Source organism: Engystomops pustulosus, chromosome 1 (assembly GCF_040894005.1).
Source record: "Engystomops pustulosus chromosome 1, aEngPut4.maternal, whole genome shotgun sequence".
Classification (NCBI taxonomy): Eukaryota; Metazoa; Chordata; class Amphibia; order Anura; family Leptodactylidae; genus Engystomops; species Engystomops pustulosus.
The window spans coordinates 48,453,432-48,473,410 of NC_092411.1; the positions used below are offsets into that span (position 1 = coordinate 48,453,432).

Consider the following 19,979-nt stretch of genomic DNA (forward strand, 5'->3'; position numbering starts at 1 on the left):
ACAAGAAGTGGGCAAAACAAACCCGTGCAGAACATGGGGAGATACAGACATCATTAGCTTGTTACAGTGATAGCACATTGTAATGAAAGGGTTAAAACGAGGCAGCCACGGGTCTTCGAAAGACCCAAGGCCGTCATTGTAGCACATTGTAATGAAAGGGTTAAAAGGAGGCCGCCTCGGGTCTTCGGAAGAGGCTGTCATGGTGACTGATCGCTGCTCCCCGATGACGTCACAGGGAGCTACGATCCCCGACAAGATGGCAGCGCCCATGCGCCGCCATCTTTTGGAAGCCGGTGGCAGTGTGCGGGTTGACACCCGTGATCGGTGCTAGCAGTGATCGCGGGTGCAGCAAAGACTTACCCGCTACGGAGAGGGCTCAGCCTGTGAGCCCTCTCCATTCACCCCCCAGCCTACCCGTGACATGCTATTACATAACGGGTAGTAAAAGGGTTAAAGGACACCTGTCATCAGGTCTCTGCCACTAGTCCTGTCACCTCTTCCTGTTGGAGCAGCTCACAAGGATCCCATCCCAGCCTTTATCTAGTTATTTCATACATTAATCATTGTAAAATCATCTATTTTTTATTATGTAAATGAGGCTGGTCACATGGTCAGAGGCAGTGATGTCACCCCTGTTACCCCTCCCCTCTCCTCCCCCTGCTCATGTCTGTGTGTAATGTATAGTAAAGCATGGCTAGTGTGTGTGCTGCATCTGCTGACATGCTGCATCCTCCTAATATACAGGTGAGAGACACAGACATCAGCTACACATGAATCTGACATGTTCTGCTGTAACATGGCTGCCTGGAGCTGCTGTATCTCTCCTAAACACACACACATACACACACAGGCTGCAGGGGGCGTGGCCACCAGCACCAGGAAGCACATCATTATACAGCCTCACATCATTATACAGGCTGTCAGTCAAGCACTGGGGGTGTGGCTGTGCCTCCCACTCATGAATAGAGTGGACAGCTTGAATATGCTAATGCTTCATTGGACATTTCACAGTTCATTTGCATACAGCTTTAGGACCTCATTGCTTAGGTTTACAGGCATGTAGAGGGATAATGAAGGGATAGAGACAATGCTCTCTAATGGCAGTTTATGAAAATATATTTAGTTTAGGGGGGTTATTTTGCATGACGGGTTCTCTTTAAGCCAATAAAGAATCTACCATCAAAATCCATCATGATAAATCAGGGACACTTACTCCTAGATCCAGGCACCGTTTAAGATTATGCTAATGAGTCTGAATGGTTGCTAGGGATGTTGCCAGAGCCATTCAGTCTTGCAGATTCACAGGCTGGTACAATGAGCAGAACATGTCTCCCAAATCCCAAATCCCTGCTCTCTCCCTCTGGCATGCAGTTAGTGCATGGGGAGGGGAGACCTGCTCATTGTAACTACAGTGCTGACACTTACATTAAAAAAAATTTAAAGATGACCACAGTCAAAGTTCCTGGATCTATGAGTAAGTGTCCCTGGTTTATCATGCCTCATTTTGATGGTAGACCTTAAGGAGTTATTGGGTGTTCAACAATGTAAAGGTTATGATATTCACTTGAATGCACTGACCTTTTTAACCCCTTAACGCTGAAGCCACTTTTCACCTTCCTGACACGGACCATTTTTTAAAATCTGACATGTGTCTATTTAAGTGGTTATAACTTTGGAACGCTTTAACATATCCAGTTGATTTTGAGATTGTTTTTTCGTGACACATTGTACTTCATGCTGGTTGAGAAATTTAATAAATATATTTAGTATTTATTTATGAAATAAATGGAAATTTGGCAAAAATTTTGAAAAAAACAATGTTTTCCAAATTCAAAATTTTCTACTTTTTGGAAAGTTGGTCATATCACTAAAATAACTTGATAACTAACATTTTCCATATGTCTGCTTTAACTTGGCATCATTTTTCAAACATCTTTTCCTTTATTTTGGATGTTAGGAGGCTTATAACTTTAGGTGCAATTTTTCAGATTTTCACGAAAATCATCAAAACCTACTTTTGGAGGGTCAATTTAGTTAGAAGTGACTTTATAAGGCCCACATGACAGAAACCCCCCACAAATGACACCATTTTAGAAACTACACCCCTCAAAATATTCAAAACAACCTTTGGGAATTTTGTTAACCCTTTGAGCGTTTCATGAGGGTGAAAGATAAATGAAAGTGAAATTAGAGAAATGTAATTTTATCTTACTATAGATTCATTGAACACTAAAATTTGCACCTTCACAATGGGTTAAATAGGAAAATGCATTTTACAATGTTGAGGGCAATTCCTCCTGAGCATGCCAATACCCATTTTGTCACTGTACCCTGCTGTACGGGCACAGGGGGGCACTTGGAATGGAAAGAGCGTTGTTTCGTTTTTGCAGGGTAAATATGGCTGAAAAAGTTTACATGTGTCAGGATGCATTTGGAGAGCCATAATGGTACCAAAACAGAGGAAAGCTCCAACATGAGACACCATTTTGGAAAGTACACCCCTTGGAGAGTTTAGCAACGTGTAATTTGTGTATTTTCCCCAACAGGTGTTTGATTCAATTAGGCCCCAAAAGGGAAAAAAGGTGAAAATTTTCTCAAAAAAGTCACTTTTACCCCAAATTTTTGTAAGCCACAAGGGATAAAAGATGAAACAACCCCATAAATGTGTAAAACTATTTCTCCTAAGCACAGAACTGCACCACTTTTGCATATAAAGTGTTGTATGGGTGCAAAGTAGGGCTCAGAAGGGAAAGAGGGGCTTTGGCCTTTTAGAAGCCAGATTTGACAATCATCCTTTACATGTGTCAGGATGCATTTGGAGAGCCCTAGTGGTACCAAAACAGAGGGGAACCCCAACAAGTGTCACCATTTTGGAAAGTTCACCCTTTGGAGAATTCAGAAAGGTGTAATATGTGTATTTACCCCTACAGGTGTTTGCTTCAATTAGGTCCCTAAAAGGAAAAAGGTGAACATTTTCCCAAAAAAGTCACTTTTACGGCTAATTTTTGTATCCCATAAGGCATTAAAGATGAAACAACCCCAAAAAATGTGTACTAGCATTTCTCCCCAGTATAAAATTGCCCCACACATGCAAATAAAATGTTGTATGGGTACGCAGTGAAGCTCAGAAGGGAAAGAGGGGCGTTGGCCTTTTAGAAGCCAAATTTGACAGACATCCTTTACATATGTCAGGATGCATTTAGAGAGCCGTAGTGGTACCAAAACAGAGGGGAACCCCAACAAGTATCACCATTTTGGAAAGCACACCCCTTAGAGAATTTAGCAAGGTGTAATATGTGTATTTGTCCATAAAGGTGTTTGATTTAATTAGGACTTAAATAGATAAAAGGTGAACATTTTCTTATAAAGGTCATTTTACTCCTAATTTTATATAGCCACAAGGGATAAAAAAATGTAATAACCCCTCAAAATGTGTGAACCTATTTCTCTCGAGTGTAGAAGTACCCCACATGTGTATATAAAATGTTGTATGGGCGCACAGTAAAAGGAAAGGGGAATGTTTGCCTTTTAGAAGCCAAATTTGACAGAAATGTTTGACATGCATTTGGAGAACCCTAGTGGTATAAAACAGATAAGAATCCGAAAAGTGACCCTAATCTTTGAATGCACACCCCTTAGAGAATTTTGCAATGTGCAATATATGTATTTGCCCCTACAGGTGAATGATCCAATTAGGCCCGAATCATTAAAAAGGTGAAAATTTTCCTATAAATGTCACTTTACCCCTAATTTTTGTAAGCCACAAGGGATAATATATTAAATAACCCCAAAAAAGGTGTAAAACTATTTCTCCCGAGTGTAGAAGTACCCCACATGTGCATATAAAATGCTTTATGGGCGCACAGTAGAGGAAAAGAGGGGTGTTTGTCTTTTAGAGGCCAAATTTGTAAGAAATCCTTCACATGTGTCAGGATACATTTGGAGAGACGTAGTGGTACCAAAACAGAGGAAAACCCGAAAAGTGACCCTAATTGTTGAATGTACACCCCTTGGGGAATATAGCAAGGTGTAATATGTGGTGTAGTGTAATACACGTGGTGAAATGAGCATTTTGAACATATAGGTGGTTTCCAAATACGATGTGCGATGGAGTCCAAGATGGAAATTGCAATTATTTCTGGAAAGTTCAGTGCCCGTTATGTGGCGCCCCTTATGAAATAATCGAGGGGTATAGGGAGCAACGGGACATAACAGTTGTTACAATTATTCATTTTACCGAAATTAATTCACAATAGGTTGGGCGTGAATTGTGAATGTCTAGTGTATAAGGAGGTAGAATATACCAGGGGACCAACTAAACTTTTGTCACTCTGGAGGTGTCGCAGGTCTCTTAGTAGTATATAGTGTCCATCCTTAGTATATAGTGTCCATCCTTAGTATATAGTGTCCATCCTAACTTCTCTTTTGGAACAGACTCTTTATTGAGTCCTACCATTAGAAGCAGCAGAATTCACCGGGAAAATGCTGTCCTGGCAAAACACAGGAACATCTAAACCAGAGGTACTGGGGCCCCTTCCTTCTTGTCCCAATATTAGTTTCCTAATATCTTCCTCTTGAAAACAGAGAAATGATACGGCAGGACCTGCACATTGGAACAGCTTGTAAGAGTTGTACAGCGTAATCTGTACAATGTGCATGGCCAGCGCTTTTGTACCATATCTTGGTTTTTCGTAGGGAAATTATCGCCAAGTGTTGCTCTTATTCACCCTAGCGATGCCCATTGTGAAGAATATTGCTGCTTTTGGCTGGACCATATCGACCAGCAAATAGCGGCTAACATGGACAGAGGGGGGCAACAAAACCCCTCTGGACCGCAAGGCAAAATTGGTGGCTGTCAGGAACAGCCGCCACCCTGCCCCGATCACCGTGTCTATAGACATGGTGACCGGTGTTACTGACGTCATAAGTAAATTCGCTGCTATCGGCTCGTCTGAATTGATGAGCCAGTAGCAGCGATAATAAACTGGGGGTGTGTGGGGGGGACGTAACCCTTCTGGTCCATGGGGCAGGATGGATGGCTGTCAGGAACAGCCGCCGTCTTACCCCGATCAGTGAACAGCCGCCGTCTTACCCTGACCGGTGTTGGCAAGTCACTACCCGCCGCACCGTTCTATAACAACGCTCGTTGGGAATAGGCTATACAATCTTTATTTATTTTTTAAGCAATTTAGACAAATAAGGGCTTATTTTTTGCGAGACGAGATGCACTGTAAAAAAAACCTTAATTTTAGTGGGTTTTTAGCTTATTGAAGAAATTTTATTAACTTTTTACGTGTGGAGGAAAATAAAATTATCAATTCTTGTTTTGGATTTTTAGCATTTTTTGGGGGGGTTGTTCACTGTAGCATAACAATAATATATTATCTTTATTCTACGGATCACTACGATTACGGTGATACCTCATTTATATAGTTTTATTTACATTTTTCCAATTTTATTGAAGGAAAACTAGAATAGAAAAAATTGCATTTGTTTTAGTATTGCCATTTTTATAGTGGCATAATTATAGTATTTTTTGGTTTACGGAGCTGGTTGTAAGCTTATTTTTTGCGTGACAAGTTGCTCTTTTTATTGGTATCATTTTGGTGCTTGTAACTTTTTCGGATCACTTTTTAGAACATTTTTTGTAAAGCAATTTGATAAAAAGTTTTAATTTTTGGCAAGTTTTTGGTTTTTTTTTTTTACCACGTTCACCGAGCGGGTCCAATTATGATTAGGATTTATTGTACAGATTGTTACGGACGCGGCGATACCAAATAAGTGGGGTTTTTTTGTGATTTAGTGTTTTTTATACTTTATTACTTGTGTAAAGGGAAATGTGGTGTTTGGGGGGACTTTCACTTTCTTTTATTATTTATTTTTACTGTAAAAAACCTTTATTTATTTATTTTTCCTTTTTTTACAGTTAATGACATCTAAGCTTGAACAAGTGATCTTCTGATCACTTGTTCAAGCTTTTTTACAGGTTACACAGTGCAATACACATGTATTGCACTGTGTAATGTAAGACACTGAGCATGCTGCGCATGCCCAGTGTCTTACAGCCGGGTCCTGCCAGGAGGCAGGGACCCGGCACCGAGACGAGGATCGCGCAGCCCCGGGCACCGGCAGTCCCGGGGCTGCGATCGGAGGAGCGGACCCCCCCGGTAAGCGCCGCGGGGGGGTCCGATTGCCATTTAAATAACTTTAAATGCCTCTGACACGCCGCGGTCAGCGCGACCGCGGCGTGTTAGGGGTTAACACCCGCGATCGGAGAAATCTCCGATCGCGGGTGTTAGAGGCGGGTGTCAGCTATAACATATAGCCGACACCCGCAGCTTCTGGCCCCGGCTCCGTTCAGGAGCCGGGGCCAGAAGCTTGACGTAATAGTACTGCATTTTGCGGGAACGCACCTCCCGCGATGCAGTACTATTACGTCAAATGTCGGGAAGGGGTTAAAGAGCTAATTATTGCATGGCCCTGGGACCGCCCCTTCAATTTAGGGAATTGGGTCATTTTCCCCTATTGTCATTTTACATTTTTTTTTCACATTTGTTTTATGAAAAGGTTTTGGCCCCTTCTCATTTTCTAACATGAATCATTACATATAAAGTTTTACATGGACCCATACGCTTAAGTGATGACACGTACAAATGTGTATTGTTGGAAACCTCTTAAATTCTTCTTCTTTTTACATTTTGTTGTACATTTTGTAACATATATTCCTTTTACTTGCAGGTATCGGTCTATGCTATACCACAGAAGATTGACCAAGCCCAGTATGCCCTGACGGCTGCAGCTACATTGCTTGAATTTTTCTCGGAGTACTTCAGAATTAAATATCCACTGGCAAAATTAGGTTAGTATATATAATATATAAAAATGTCATGCATGGCTCACAATATGAGGATGAGGCTGATGGGAAATATATTCCATGCCATTTTGATCATTTCAATGTAAAATTAATTGTAAAGCAGACAAACTTGGACTCCAGCTTACTTCTCCGCTGTCCGTAGTGTATGTGTGATCCATCACAACATATAACCTATAGGAATTCTCTTCGGTGAGTCCCACACAGCCAACATCCCCCTTCCCTGCATCCTGAGAGAGGAATAAGGGAGCTGAGACTCGGCTGTAGGAAAAACACTCTTATGAATTGCTGAGTCTCCTGGCAGGTACTAGCAACTTTCTTAAAAAGTGATTTTTGCTAGATCTGATCTACGGATTGTTATACAAAAAAAAGAAGCACGAAGACTTTTGCGGGAACCGATCATTTAGGATTAATAGTGAAAACCCGGATTACACATTTCCCTTAAAATCATAGGTTTCTTAGGTCTCTTTAAGCAGTTGTATCCTAGATCTGCTGTAGATCACATAAAGATCACGCCGGTCTTCATCTTAGGTCCGTCGAAGATGAAGTCCGGTGCGATTCACGTAGCTCATGCGCCTGAGTTCCTGCATCCGTCGCTTCTGCACCGAGGTCCACCTGAGTTCACCTGCTTCTTCCCGGTGCTTGTAAGTGCGTGTCTTGCGACACAATTCGAAATGTTTATTCCCGCGCGCGTGCAAAAATCCCCTGTTAAATGCGGCGCAAAACGGACCCTTAGTAAATGAGCCTCATTGTGATGTACATGTACACTCTAAGGCATTAAGGATGTATGAAGAGGGCTCACGGGCTGAGCCCTCTTCGTTCATGGTGGGTGTAACACAGAAAACAAGCCCTGACACTGCTCTTAAAATGGGGAGAAAAAAAAATTATGGATTTTTAAAGAGTGTAAGATGGGAAAGCAAAAAACATAAATGGTGTGGTTCTTAAGGGGTTAATCCCTTGTTGTGATGCTGTAACACTCCAGGGCATACTCTTATGTTTATTTGCTGATCTGCATTAATTGATTTGCATCTCATTTGCATCTGGTGTAATTATTGCACATTATGGAGATGACATATTATCATATCTGCTGATGAGTTGCTTGTTCTCAGTGTTATCACTTACTTTCTGCCGTCAGATGAAAACGCTCTACACGCGCTGTAAATGAGGGCTCGGTGCGTTTGATGATACGGCGCTGTGATTAATATCCCTGCTCCAGGAGAGCTCTACTTGATGAGCAGATATTATCTAGAGACGTTTATCAGATTTTGCTGTCATCTGGTTGATATTACAAAACCATCTGTTGCTTTCGGCCACATAGACAATTAATGTTGCTTTCTGGTGTAGAAATGGGAGAACATGAAATCTGCCAAATACTTGGGAATGACTGGCCTCCAGCCACCATCCTGTTATCAGTCCGTGCCTGGGCAGAGAGCGAGGTACCCCGTTGTTATAGCTTTAATGGGGAGGGAGTTCCCATGTCATCCTCTCGTATGTTATTTTTCACATAAAATTTTATCAAACTTTTGATTATCCTTTTTTTTCACAATACAAGAAAAATAACAGTCTAAAATAACAGTATGAAGTATAAAAGAACAGACATGTCCACAGCACCCTTTCAAAAATCATCATATCCCATTGAGTTGCTGCTCTCCAAAAATCCATATCCAGCATCTGCTGAGGTGGAAAATCTGAGAGAGATCAAATTTTATATATACGTTCAGGATATATGCTCGCATAGCTCCCTAGGTGTGCGCTGAACATATGCAGGAGGCAGTATAAGTTGCATCCAGCAGGAAAAACACAGAATGGAAAGACTGCGGAAGCTGCGTCTTTTCATCCTGCTGAGTGACGTACATGCTCAGCGGAGACCATACAAGCCTATAGAACTATATTGCATCCATCCCGACCTCCGCTGAGCGTACGCCCAAGTGATGCAATGGTCTTTAGAAGGACAGTGACATCACTCTGGAAACACCCCGAACATCGGCAGCAGCCAATCACCGGCTGCTGCCGATGTTGACTCCTCCTCCCACTTTCAAGGTAGATGGGTGGAACAGGAGGACGTATCACACTGCTTGCGCATATCCTTACAATAGAGGACTACAATGTGATGTGAATGTAGCCATACAAGTTCATGGGAAAAAGTCCTATACAATTATATGGGGACGTATCAACAACAAAACAAATGCAAACAGATTGACAGATTTTTAAAAAGTGTTTGCGCTGGGATTGTATTGTGATCAGAATGTGGCCCAGCTGCGACAGAAATCGGGTTTTGCCATTGGACGATCCGTCTGATTCGGAATGCCCATGGGATTTAAGTTTTATAGCAAAATCAAGCACTTACATGCACCATGAAGAAGGTGAACTGCGGCAGACCTGAGCGGGGAAGTGACACATGCAGGATATCGGGCGCACGAATCACGCCGCAGTGCATTATCGTCGGACAATGCACTTTTGTGAACACCGCAGGACCGGGTAAGTTTCTTTATGATCATGAGCTAATGATTGTGCCTTGTAGTAGGTCACGACCTTTGGCTTTTTGAATAGAAATCTTTATTATGGCATATGGATGTCAAATCTTCAAAGAGAACCCACACTCTGGCGGACCCAAGTCCTAATCTGGCGGACCCAAGTCCTAATCTGGCGGACCCAAGTCCTAATCTGGCGGACCCAAGTCCTAATCTGGCGGACCCAAGTCCTAATCTGGCGGACCCAAGTCCTAATCTGGCGGACCCAAGTCCTAATCTGGCGGACCCAAGTCCTAATCTGGCGGACCCAAGTCCTAATCTGGCGGACCCAAGTCCTAATCTGGCGGACCCAAGTCCTAATCTGGCGGACCCAAGTCCTAATCTGGCGGACCCAAGTCCTAATCTGGCGGACCCAAGTCCTAATCTGGCGGACCCAAGTCCTAATCTGGCGGACCCAAGTCCTAATCTGGCAGACCCAAGTCCTAATCTGGCAGACCCAAGTCCTAAGGGAAATCTTCTAGTAGACAATCTCTGTAAAATATTTTCTTCTTTGTAATATTTCGATCTGTGATTTCCTAGATCTCGTGGCTATACCAGACATTCAAGCAGGAGCAATGGAGAACTGGGGTCTCCTGACCTTCCGGGAGACCACCCTCCTTTACAAGGAGAATTCCTCATCCCTCATGGACAAACAGCTGATCACTCAGGTCATAGCCCATGAGCTGGCCCATCAGGTAGTGCACATGTCTTTTACCCTTGTTATTATATATTTTGTTACATAGTTTTGAATGGAAGGTGTCCAATTGCTTTAATGGAACAACTCACTCCATAAGTTTTTCTTCATCCTCTGACATGTGACCAGGTCAGCCATCAGCACCTTCCAGTTTAGGATCAGAGCGGGTACCAGAGCATATGAGGATATGATTGCACTTACTGCAGTATGTTAGTAAATTGCTTAGTAAATCCGGCAATGTGTTTGGATTGGGAGGAACGTACCTGAACACTGAACCTGAACCTACCTTCGGGTCTGTCATCTTTCAACTTGGGATATGATTTAGTGCTTGCAGTTAGAATTTTTTTTAAGTGAATTTTTCTGGAGTAATTGGTGAAATGATGGCAGGATACCCGGCTCTGCTGTGTACTAGTAACTAGGGGCTCAGTGATCTAGCTATCAATTTAAAGGGCTTCATTTTTTGAGCTTTGTTATGGGCTGATAATAGGTGTTAGTACATCCCGATGCCTTCCGTTACCTCTTGTGAACTGTGCCCTACGCTGCAGGGTTACACTGGCCTCAGCTGAACACCAGTGAGTCCATTGGAAAGCTGCAGTGGTTACGTATCATGGACATGACATCCCCGCTACCTGAGGACAATGCAGGGCTGTTCATGCTGGACTACAATTAACCCCTTTAACCAATAGAAATGAATAAATATTTAACAAATACTAATATATTGGTAATCATGATTTATTTGGTAACCCTCCCCCCCCCCCCTGCTTATACATTCTTGTCTTGCAGTGGTTTGGAAACCTTGTGACCATGGAGTGGTGGAATGACCTGTGGCTAAATGAAGGCTTTGCTACCTACATGGAGTATTTTGCTTTACGATCAAGATTTCCAGACCTGAATTCTGTGAGTATTAGTTATGCTTTTGTATACATTAGTCAGACTGCGCAAGCACCCCATGGGCGGCACGGTGGGTAGCACTTCTGCCTTGCAGGACTGGAGTCCTGGGTTCTAATCCCACCCAGGTCAACATCTGCAAAGAGTTTGTATGTTCTCTCAGTGTTTGCATGGGTTTCCTCCGTGTCCTCAGGTTTCCTCCCACACTCCAAAACATATTGGTAGGTTGTTTAGATTGTGAGCCCCATGGGGACAGGGACCAATTTGACATGCTTTGTGCAGCGCTACGTAATCTGTGTGCGCTATATAAATAAAGAATTATTATTATTATTGAGCCAAGCCTCATTTCATGGCGTTACCATTTTCTGGTTCGGTTTCCCAGTTCAGAATAGCCAGAGTCTGAGATTTCTTTGGTCTTTACACCGAACAACACTCATCCCTGCACCTATAACAGTTGTGGATGTCCTCATCTAGGAATAGCCCATTCTGAAAATAACCGTGCTTGTGGTTACAGACCTCAATAATGAATATTTTTTTCCTTTTTTTTTTTTTTTTTTTTTCCTCTAAATTATCAGAATGACCACAAGATGGCACTACAAGCTTTTTGTGAGATTTTAAATCTTTTCTCCCAGTATTCGTCTCCGTTCAGTCTCCTAAAACCTTATAAATGTACACAAAACACCCTTATGCTGCATCCACACACCCATTGTCCCCATAGATGTCTATGGCGCCCAGCCACGGTCGCTGCAAAAAGATAGAGCCGCTATTTGGTATGGAAAGGGGAGCACACACCTCCTCCTCTCCTGCACTCTGCCGTATGCCGCTTACGTTTGGTGTGAAAGCAGCCTCATAAATATAACAAAAAGTAAGGGATTTTTGGCTTTTGGGTGAATTTTATGGTAAACGCATTTCCCAATGTAGTGATATTATATAATGAAAGAAGGCAGATTTTCTCATTTTAAGCAATTTATTGAACTGATTGCCAACCACAGTGATGGATATTCCCCCACTAGAATGTCATGTCTAAATAACTTGTCATGTGGACTTGGGCATCAATTACAGCTTGACAATGACTTCAAATTTAGTGGGGTGACCTTCAGCAATTAGAAGGGACCCCTCAGGTCATTGTTCTGGGGTACAGGCTTATGAGGCTCTAAATGGAGACTCGGCTCATCCCATAGTTTTCGATTGGATTCCGGTCTGGATAAAGTGCACAAATCTCCATTTGAGGTCCCCCAATATCCAGCAGCTATTCTCTAATGGCGGACCTCAATGAGCTGGCAGGTTGGCGTCCATGAAGATGAAGGAAGATCTGTGTTTTTTGTGCAGAGGCACAATGACTGGATTAATGATGTTATTCAAGTACAGACGGTCCCCTACTTAAGAAAACCCAACTTACAGACGACCCCTAGTTACAAACGGAGCTTGTTATTTACTGTACTTTAATACAGTAATACAGGCAGTCCCCGGGTTACATACAAGATAGGGTCTGTAGGTTTGTTCTTAAGTTGAATTTGTATGCAAGTCGGAACTGTATATTTCGGAACTTTTTTGGTCTCTGTGACAATTGGATTTTTAAAAATGTTGGGTTGTCATAAGAACCAGGATTAATAATAAAGCTTCATTACAGACGCCTGTGATAACTGTTATAGCTGATTATTGTAGCCTAGGGCTAAAGTACAGAAAATTAGCAATATTCAGTGGTCCGTTTGTAACTAGGGGTTGTATGTAAGTCGAGTGTTCTTAAGTAGGGGACTGCCTGTACTAAAATAAACAGCTATAACAGTTATCACAGGTGTCTGTAATGAAGCTTTATTGTTAATCCTGGTTCTTATGACAACCCAACATTTTTAAAATCCAATTGTCACAGAGGCCAGAAAAATTTTGTCTGTGGTTACAATATACAGTTCCGACTTACATACAAATTCAACTTAACAACAAACCTACAGAACCTACCTTGTACGTATCCTGGGAACTGCCTGTAGTAAGGACTTGTCACTGTACCATTGACAAAGTGTAGGGCAGATGTGTATTGACTACAATGCTCTCCTTCCCATACAAGATGATGATGCCTGTGCCTGGTGTTGTAGTCGGGTAACTTTGCAGGTATCACGCAGGCTATGATGATGTTAACAGTTTTAAATGGTCTCACTGCTATCTCTGCAGGGCATTGTTCTCATTGAAGTGGTCATCTGTGTGGGATGTGGCTGAAGGACATCTACCTCTGTGACTATTCTAGTCCTTATGTGTCTCTTGTACAACCTGCTGATAACACTGCATGACATACGCAGATCAGTGGCAGCATCCAGTGCGGTCAGTCTTGGCCTCATGATGTAACAATGAGAACAGCATAATGAGGAGGACTTTTTGAATACAAATTCTGATTGAACCAGGGCAGGTGGACATGCGCATTCAAAAGTTTAGAGTAGTTCACATAAAGTTCACATGTAAATGTTAGAGTGCATTTTAGGTTCATCCAGAAATTTCACCCACAAACCAAATAGTATAAAATGGCAGAGTTTTGCAGCTGCAAAATACAATCGCAAGCGTTTAATTCAGCTCCTTCTCATACATGTACCTACACGTTTGTAGTCCTGATCTGTGCACATCTCCCCTTATACACTATGCACAGCACATGTCCCCCTATTTATACCTTGTAATAGTTAAGCAGAGTTGTCCTGGTGCATTCCAGTTTTCTATTAATTAGTGGAAATATAAGGATAAATCCCAGGATTATCTACTTCAAAAGCCGTCTCCATGATAAATAATTCATTATCATGATATATGATTCATTGGTTGTCCTTGATATTTATTGCAGCGGGTGTCATTACTGGGGAGGGGGGAGGAATGAGATGAAAGCTCCTTTGCTGTCATTTTGCTGACACTTCTGAGATCGGTAAATATCACCTCTAGATCAATTGTCTTCTCCAAGTCATGCAAAAGGAGAGCAGTTTTCTGGTGGAATCTCCTCGGATGTGACAATAACCGGCTGTGGTTCTACATTCTGCTTGTACATTGTAGTTCAGAGACCCACGCCAGCCCCTGGGGTAATAATAATAATGAATCTTTATATAGCGCCATCATATTCCACATTCTGGACATGTACAAACTAAGACATTACAGGTTAATAACGTGGACAGATGAAACAATAGGAACCAAGGGCCCTGATCACAAGAGCTTACAATCTATGAGAAGGATTTGTGCAGGTACAGACCCTGCGGCATGCAATCCATTGTAGTTGTGGTGGCTTTAGGTTATACGATGTCTGACATCAGGTAAAGCTGCCATGTTAGACCTCAAAGGTGATACATGAGAGTGCGGGTTGTATTCAGGTAATAGCATTGTCTGTGTGACGTTGCCTGAATCAGAGTTTTCAACACTGCAGGAGTTTCTTCAAAATCTGCTTGCACCAAAGTGACGTAAAGGGGTTGACCACTTTACCTCGTGTTTTTTTTGTAATGTGTGTGTGTTAGAATATTAGGTCATTTAACCCCTTACTGACGTGCGCCGTAATAGTATGGCGCGCTGTAATAGTACGGCGTTCTTTGGGTGCATGGAGAGGGCTCACGGGCTGAGCCCTCTCCATAGCTGGTAAGTCTTTGCTGCATATTAACGTTTATTACAATGTGTGATTTGCACATTGTAATGAATGAGGAGGAAAATCCCCATATATACAGAAAACAGAGGCCGAAGTTGAAAATGGCACTTTTTTGCCATTTTGAAAAATATAAAAAATGCAATAAAAAGTGATTAAAAGGTTGTACTGTCCAAAAAATGGTAGCATTGAAAACCTCATCAATAGTCGGAAAAAATGACACCACCCACAGCTCCGTACACCGAAGTATGAAAAAGTTATTGGCAAAATCCCCCAAAAAGTTTTGTACAGGAGGTTTAAATTTTTGTAAATGCATGAAAAAAAAATTATAAAACCGATACAAATTTATTATCCCCTTGATCGCACCGACCCAAAGAATAAAGGAGACCTGTCATTTGGGGTGCACAGTGACAGTCATAAAATCCAAACCCACAAGAAAATGCCGCAAATGCGTTTTTTTTCACCATTTTTACTCCATTTGGGATTTTTTTCTCGGCTTCCTAGTACACGGCATGGAATATTGAATACTATATCACTATGAAGTGCAATTTGTTACGCAGAAAACAAGCCCTCACAGAGCATGACTGGGCACTTCTATAAGCCCACCACAGGTCCGGAAAATCCCACCACAAATTGGTTGTTGTGGGGATAGAACAGAATAGCCCAATGCCAACATGGAGGTTATAGTCCCTGATCTAATAAGGATTGTTAAATGGGTTTGCGGGTACATTTTATAGCGGTGACATATCCTCCGGTGTCAGGAGTTTATGGCTCGTCCCTAACCCTTACTAGCTTGCGTAGGTCTGCAGCCTAATTTTTATTTTATTTTTTTGGTTTTGTTTTGTTCAAAATAACCAAAAGCCCTGAACTACCAGCATTCTTTACTGACACATTGGAAACCCATCAAGGTTGTAAGAGGGATGTGTCTGCAGCTCAGAATCCCGCTATGAAGACATTACCACAACTTCCACTGACCTGAGAATGATAATATAGAGCACAAGCGTCTCTCACTTCATAGAAAAATCATCGGCACTTCATTTATTTCATGAAAGTCCAAATAAAGTGCCCATTATTTATGGACTGTCCAGGAATTTACGGACGCTGGGGAGTGTGTGATACCTCATATTGTGTTATTTCATTCCCTGGGGGTATTTTATGGCAGAAGTCACTTTAGATAAAGCTCTTATCGTATATGTGTCTTCACAAGAGCCATACACTTTGTGTGATGATCGCATCCATGACCAAGACAGGTTTTTATTTTTTCATTCAATGACAGACTTTTTTTTTTTTTTTTTTCCCAAAAAGCTTTTATTTTGTTTTTAATTGAAATTAAGGCCTGTTCTTCCAAAGTTTTTCTGTTTTTGGGGTATTGCAGGTTGCGATATGTTCGCAAGCGGTGATCTTCATGTTAGACTCTCTATAGACACTACTTGGCTAATAGGATTAGTACACCTACCGGGAATGACAGGGGAACGTATTTAATGGCACAGACTTTTGAAGAATTTCCAGGTCCTACCAGGTACAGAAAGCATATTAGAACCTGGCATAAACTTTATTCATAAATTAAATGTGCTGGATCCGGAACTTTGTCATTGTAATATTGAATGGATTTGGTCGACCAGGCAGGGAGGTAGAGTATACAGCTCTCACATTAAAATACAGGCAGTCCCCGGGTTACATACACGATAAGGTCTGTAGGTTTGTTCTTAAGTTGAGTTTGTATGTAAGTCGGGACTGTATATTTTATAATTGTAATCCCAGCCAGAACTTTTTTGATCTCTGCGACAATTGGATTTTAAAAATGTTGGGTTGTCATACGAACCAGGATTAACAATAAAGCTTCATTACAGACGCCTGTGATAACTGTTACAGCTGGTCATTGTAGCCTAGGGCTAAAGTACAATAAATTACCTACATCCATCCGGTTGTAACTAGGGGTCGTATGTAAGTCGAGTGTTCTTAAGTAGGGGACCGCCTGTATATAGTTTTGGTCCAGTGGTCAATAAATTATTGGAAGATAATTCCTGCATTATTTTGAAAGAAAACATATTTTTGTCATTATTGTGCTGTCTGCTGAGAAAAATATCAAGAGGATTTAGTTCAGTAGGATTTACAAAAAAAACACGAAAAACAAATGGGCTGCCAACACTTGCACTGACCGCCATACTGACATCCTTTGCAATCATTCAGTGGTGAGGGGCAGGACCAGTTCAGTGTAATGGACCCTGAGGCTGGGTTTTACGCGTTTTAGGCCTGGGTAAGAGAAGGTGAACTCCTATCTCGGCAGTTCACGGCTGAGGTCTATCTGTGTCATGAATGGCGCTGTTCTACGCGGTTTCTGTGTAACTCCTGTAAGTGGATAAAAGTTACAGTAATTGTGGACCAGAGTAACGTATGTTGTTTTCATAACTTCAGGAACTAATGAAAAGATTGTACTAATGCTTTTTCGTAATGCCCATTCACCTTTATTGGAACAACTTAGCTGTCACTGCGACTCTGGACTTAATCCACAGCGTGGCGATGAAAGGACCAGTCTCGTCTTTCAATCCACTTCTGATTTTGACTTCAAAACCTGGATCCAAAAACCTGGTTCTTTTTGGTCAGTTGTACATTGAAGATATTTGGTGCTGAAGCAACGAACACACAAGGAAACAGCACTCCTGAAAAGTGTGAACTCACCCAAGGGAAAGATGGTTATATAGATTTTCTGCTTCCTTGCGTGTTCTTAGCGGATTATCTTCACATTCCCTTGAGTCTGGTTTGTTGAAGTCTGTTGGGACCCTGATCCCTCCACTCACTGTGTTGTTCCACTACAGGCGGTCCCCTACTTAAAAACACCCGACTTACAGACAACCTCTAGTTACAAACTGACCTCTGGATATTGGAAACTTACTGTACTTTAGTCCTAGGCTACAATGATCAGCTATAACAGTTATCACAGGTGTCTGTAATAAAGATTTAGTATCAATCCTGGTTCTGATGACAATCCAACTTTTTAAAAATCCAATTGTCACAGAGACCAAAAAAAATTCTGTCTGGGGTTACAATGATAAAATATACAGTTGCGACTTACATACAAATTCAACTTAAGAACAAACCTACAGACCCTATCTTGTATGTAACCCGGGGGCTTCCTGTATTTGTTTTTCAGTGCTGAATTATATATCTGTACGCTACATCCCTTATTTATTGGCAATTTCCGCTTGGAACAAGTAATATCCATGAGTGTTAGAATTTGTCACTGATTTTGGGCAGTGTGTATGCTATAAAGAAGGAGTTTTTTTATACTTTGTTTTTATGCCATGGCCATAAACTATGTTTCATGCATTGTTTTACGTTTTCCTTGATTTTTCTTCTAGGATGATAACTTTCTGAAAGCGCGCTGTGATGCCCTGGAAAAGGATTCATTACAAACCACTCACGCCATATCTACTGATGTGCAATCTCCAGAGCAGATTGCCGAGATATTTGATGACCTTTCCTACATAAAGGTGTGTAATATTCTATTCCCTATGTGTAACTAGCCAATCCCTGATGGTCTGACTGCTGGTACCCCCACTCATCACAAGAACATGATCCCCAGCAATCCAGAGGATTGGGGTCCTGTTCTTCCTGATGTGTGGAGCAACAGGATGGGTGCATGGTCTGTGATGGGGGATAACAGATTTTTCGTAGGAGATTTATTACAAGCAGAACTGTTCAAGTTGCTCATTACAACCAATCGGAGCTCAGTTTTTATTTTTTAAACTGCTGAAGCGGATTTTTAATTGGCTGCCATGAGCAACTAAATGACTCTTACAAACACTGATAAATCTCCCCTTTAGAGTCTACAATGAATTGTACTGCTTGCATAGACCTATAACCTACATATGCATGTACACCAAATGTAGTGTGAACTTAGTGTGAGCCTTAGTGGTTTACATTACAAAGATGCTCCCAAACCCTCCAGCAGGTGGCGGCAGAGTACAGACATTCACTGCTCATGTGCCCCTACCTGTGCTGCATATACCTTCCCTATCTCAGTCTTCAGCATCACATAGGATATCAGGATATATTCTTTCCATAGTTTTTTCGGTTTTGAGGTTCTCTATCCAGTTACAAATTAAATTTTCCAGAGTACTGACATTCCCTGTGATGTAGGGAGGATGTATATGGATTGATTGATAAATAACTAAACCCATGGAGTCAAATTTACTATATTACAGTTATTGCTCTTATAATTTCTTGTTCTCATGGTTCCTTTACTTCTTTCCTGTAGGGCGCTGCCGTTCTGCAGATGCTGAATGCTTATCTGACTGAGGCAGTCTTTCATGAATGTATTGTTAAGTATTTACAAGATCATAAATACGGAACAACGAAGAGTGATGGTTTGTGGGACAGCATGAACCTGGTATGTGTCATGCAGCAGTTCTATAAATCTAATTCTTATACAACTTAAATCTTACCCTACCTTGTGCTCCCACAGCACTTCTCCCCTCCCACTGTGTAAGATTACAGCAGGCAGTGGGAAGGGGGAAATGCTCCTGCAAAGTGTACCAGCTTGTGAAGCTACAGCACAGAGTTGCTCTAGTATCGCCCCTAGAGCTTCTCTGGATCATTGGCATAATGTTAAAAGTTGATTTTAGAAGAGAGGAGACCGTGGCTATAACTAATATAAGAATATTACCGTCACAGTGCCAGAATCTATGAGCAGGTGTCTCTGGTTTATCCATACTTGATTTTGATGGTAGATTTTCTTTAAAGGGGTTAGCCCCTCATAATACATAAGTTGCCCATGTACCTTTACTGCCTTGCTAATAATCCCTGAATGTTCATCAAGTGATTTAGCAGTCCTGATACTTACATTTGTGCTGTCTGCAGATTCTCCATGATTCTTTGTTTACATATGTGAGCACTGATAGATTATGACTAATCATACTCCCTGCCCTCTTCCTGTGTGGGTTAGTGAGGACAGATAGCAAATAGAAAGACACAGTGAGAGACGCTATGGGGACGGCTTAAGCAGTGTGAAAGAGAGGAAGTTGTGTATACAGGCAGAGTGCAGAATGGCGAACACAGGGAAAGGCTGAATCTATCAAAGGAGGCAAAGGTTCAGGTGCCAATATATGCAGAGACACGTCTAAAGGAAGAGATTTATTGAAAAGTGGCCAATCCTTGCAGTGTTTTTACCTTGGCACGATTTATCCACTATCCAGTATCTGCTCTTTTCACTCTTTGGGAGTTATAAATAATGATTTTCTAAAAGCTGAATAAATGTAAATGGAGAACTGGAAAACAAAAAAAACATTTTATGCATCATAAACTGAAAAGTGATTTTGTTTCACCGATGCAAGATATACTTGAAAATGTGTATGAAGATGCAGCCGGTCCCTAACTTGAGGACACCCGACTTACAGACATCCCCTAGTTAAAGACCCCTCT

The 19,979-nt window shown here is 41.7% G+C and overlaps 1 protein-coding gene across 1 annotated transcript in view; it reads left to right on the forward strand.

Moving 5' to 3' along the window:
* The window catches only part of LNPEP (leucyl and cystinyl aminopeptidase), a 71,934-nt gene that overhangs the window by 28,103 nt on the left and 23,852 nt on the right, over positions 1–19,979 (forward strand). Inside the window, exons 5-9 of the mRNA XM_072139927.1 lie at positions 6,739–6,859; positions 9,922–10,076; positions 10,859–10,972; positions 17,918–18,049; positions 18,817–18,948. Coding sequence (XP_071996028.1) covers positions 6,739–6,859; positions 9,922–10,076; positions 10,859–10,972; positions 17,918–18,049; positions 18,817–18,948 — 654 coding nt within the window. The remainder of the gene's footprint in view (positions 1–6,738; positions 6,860–9,921; positions 10,077–10,858; positions 10,973–17,917; positions 18,050–18,816; positions 18,949–19,979) is intronic.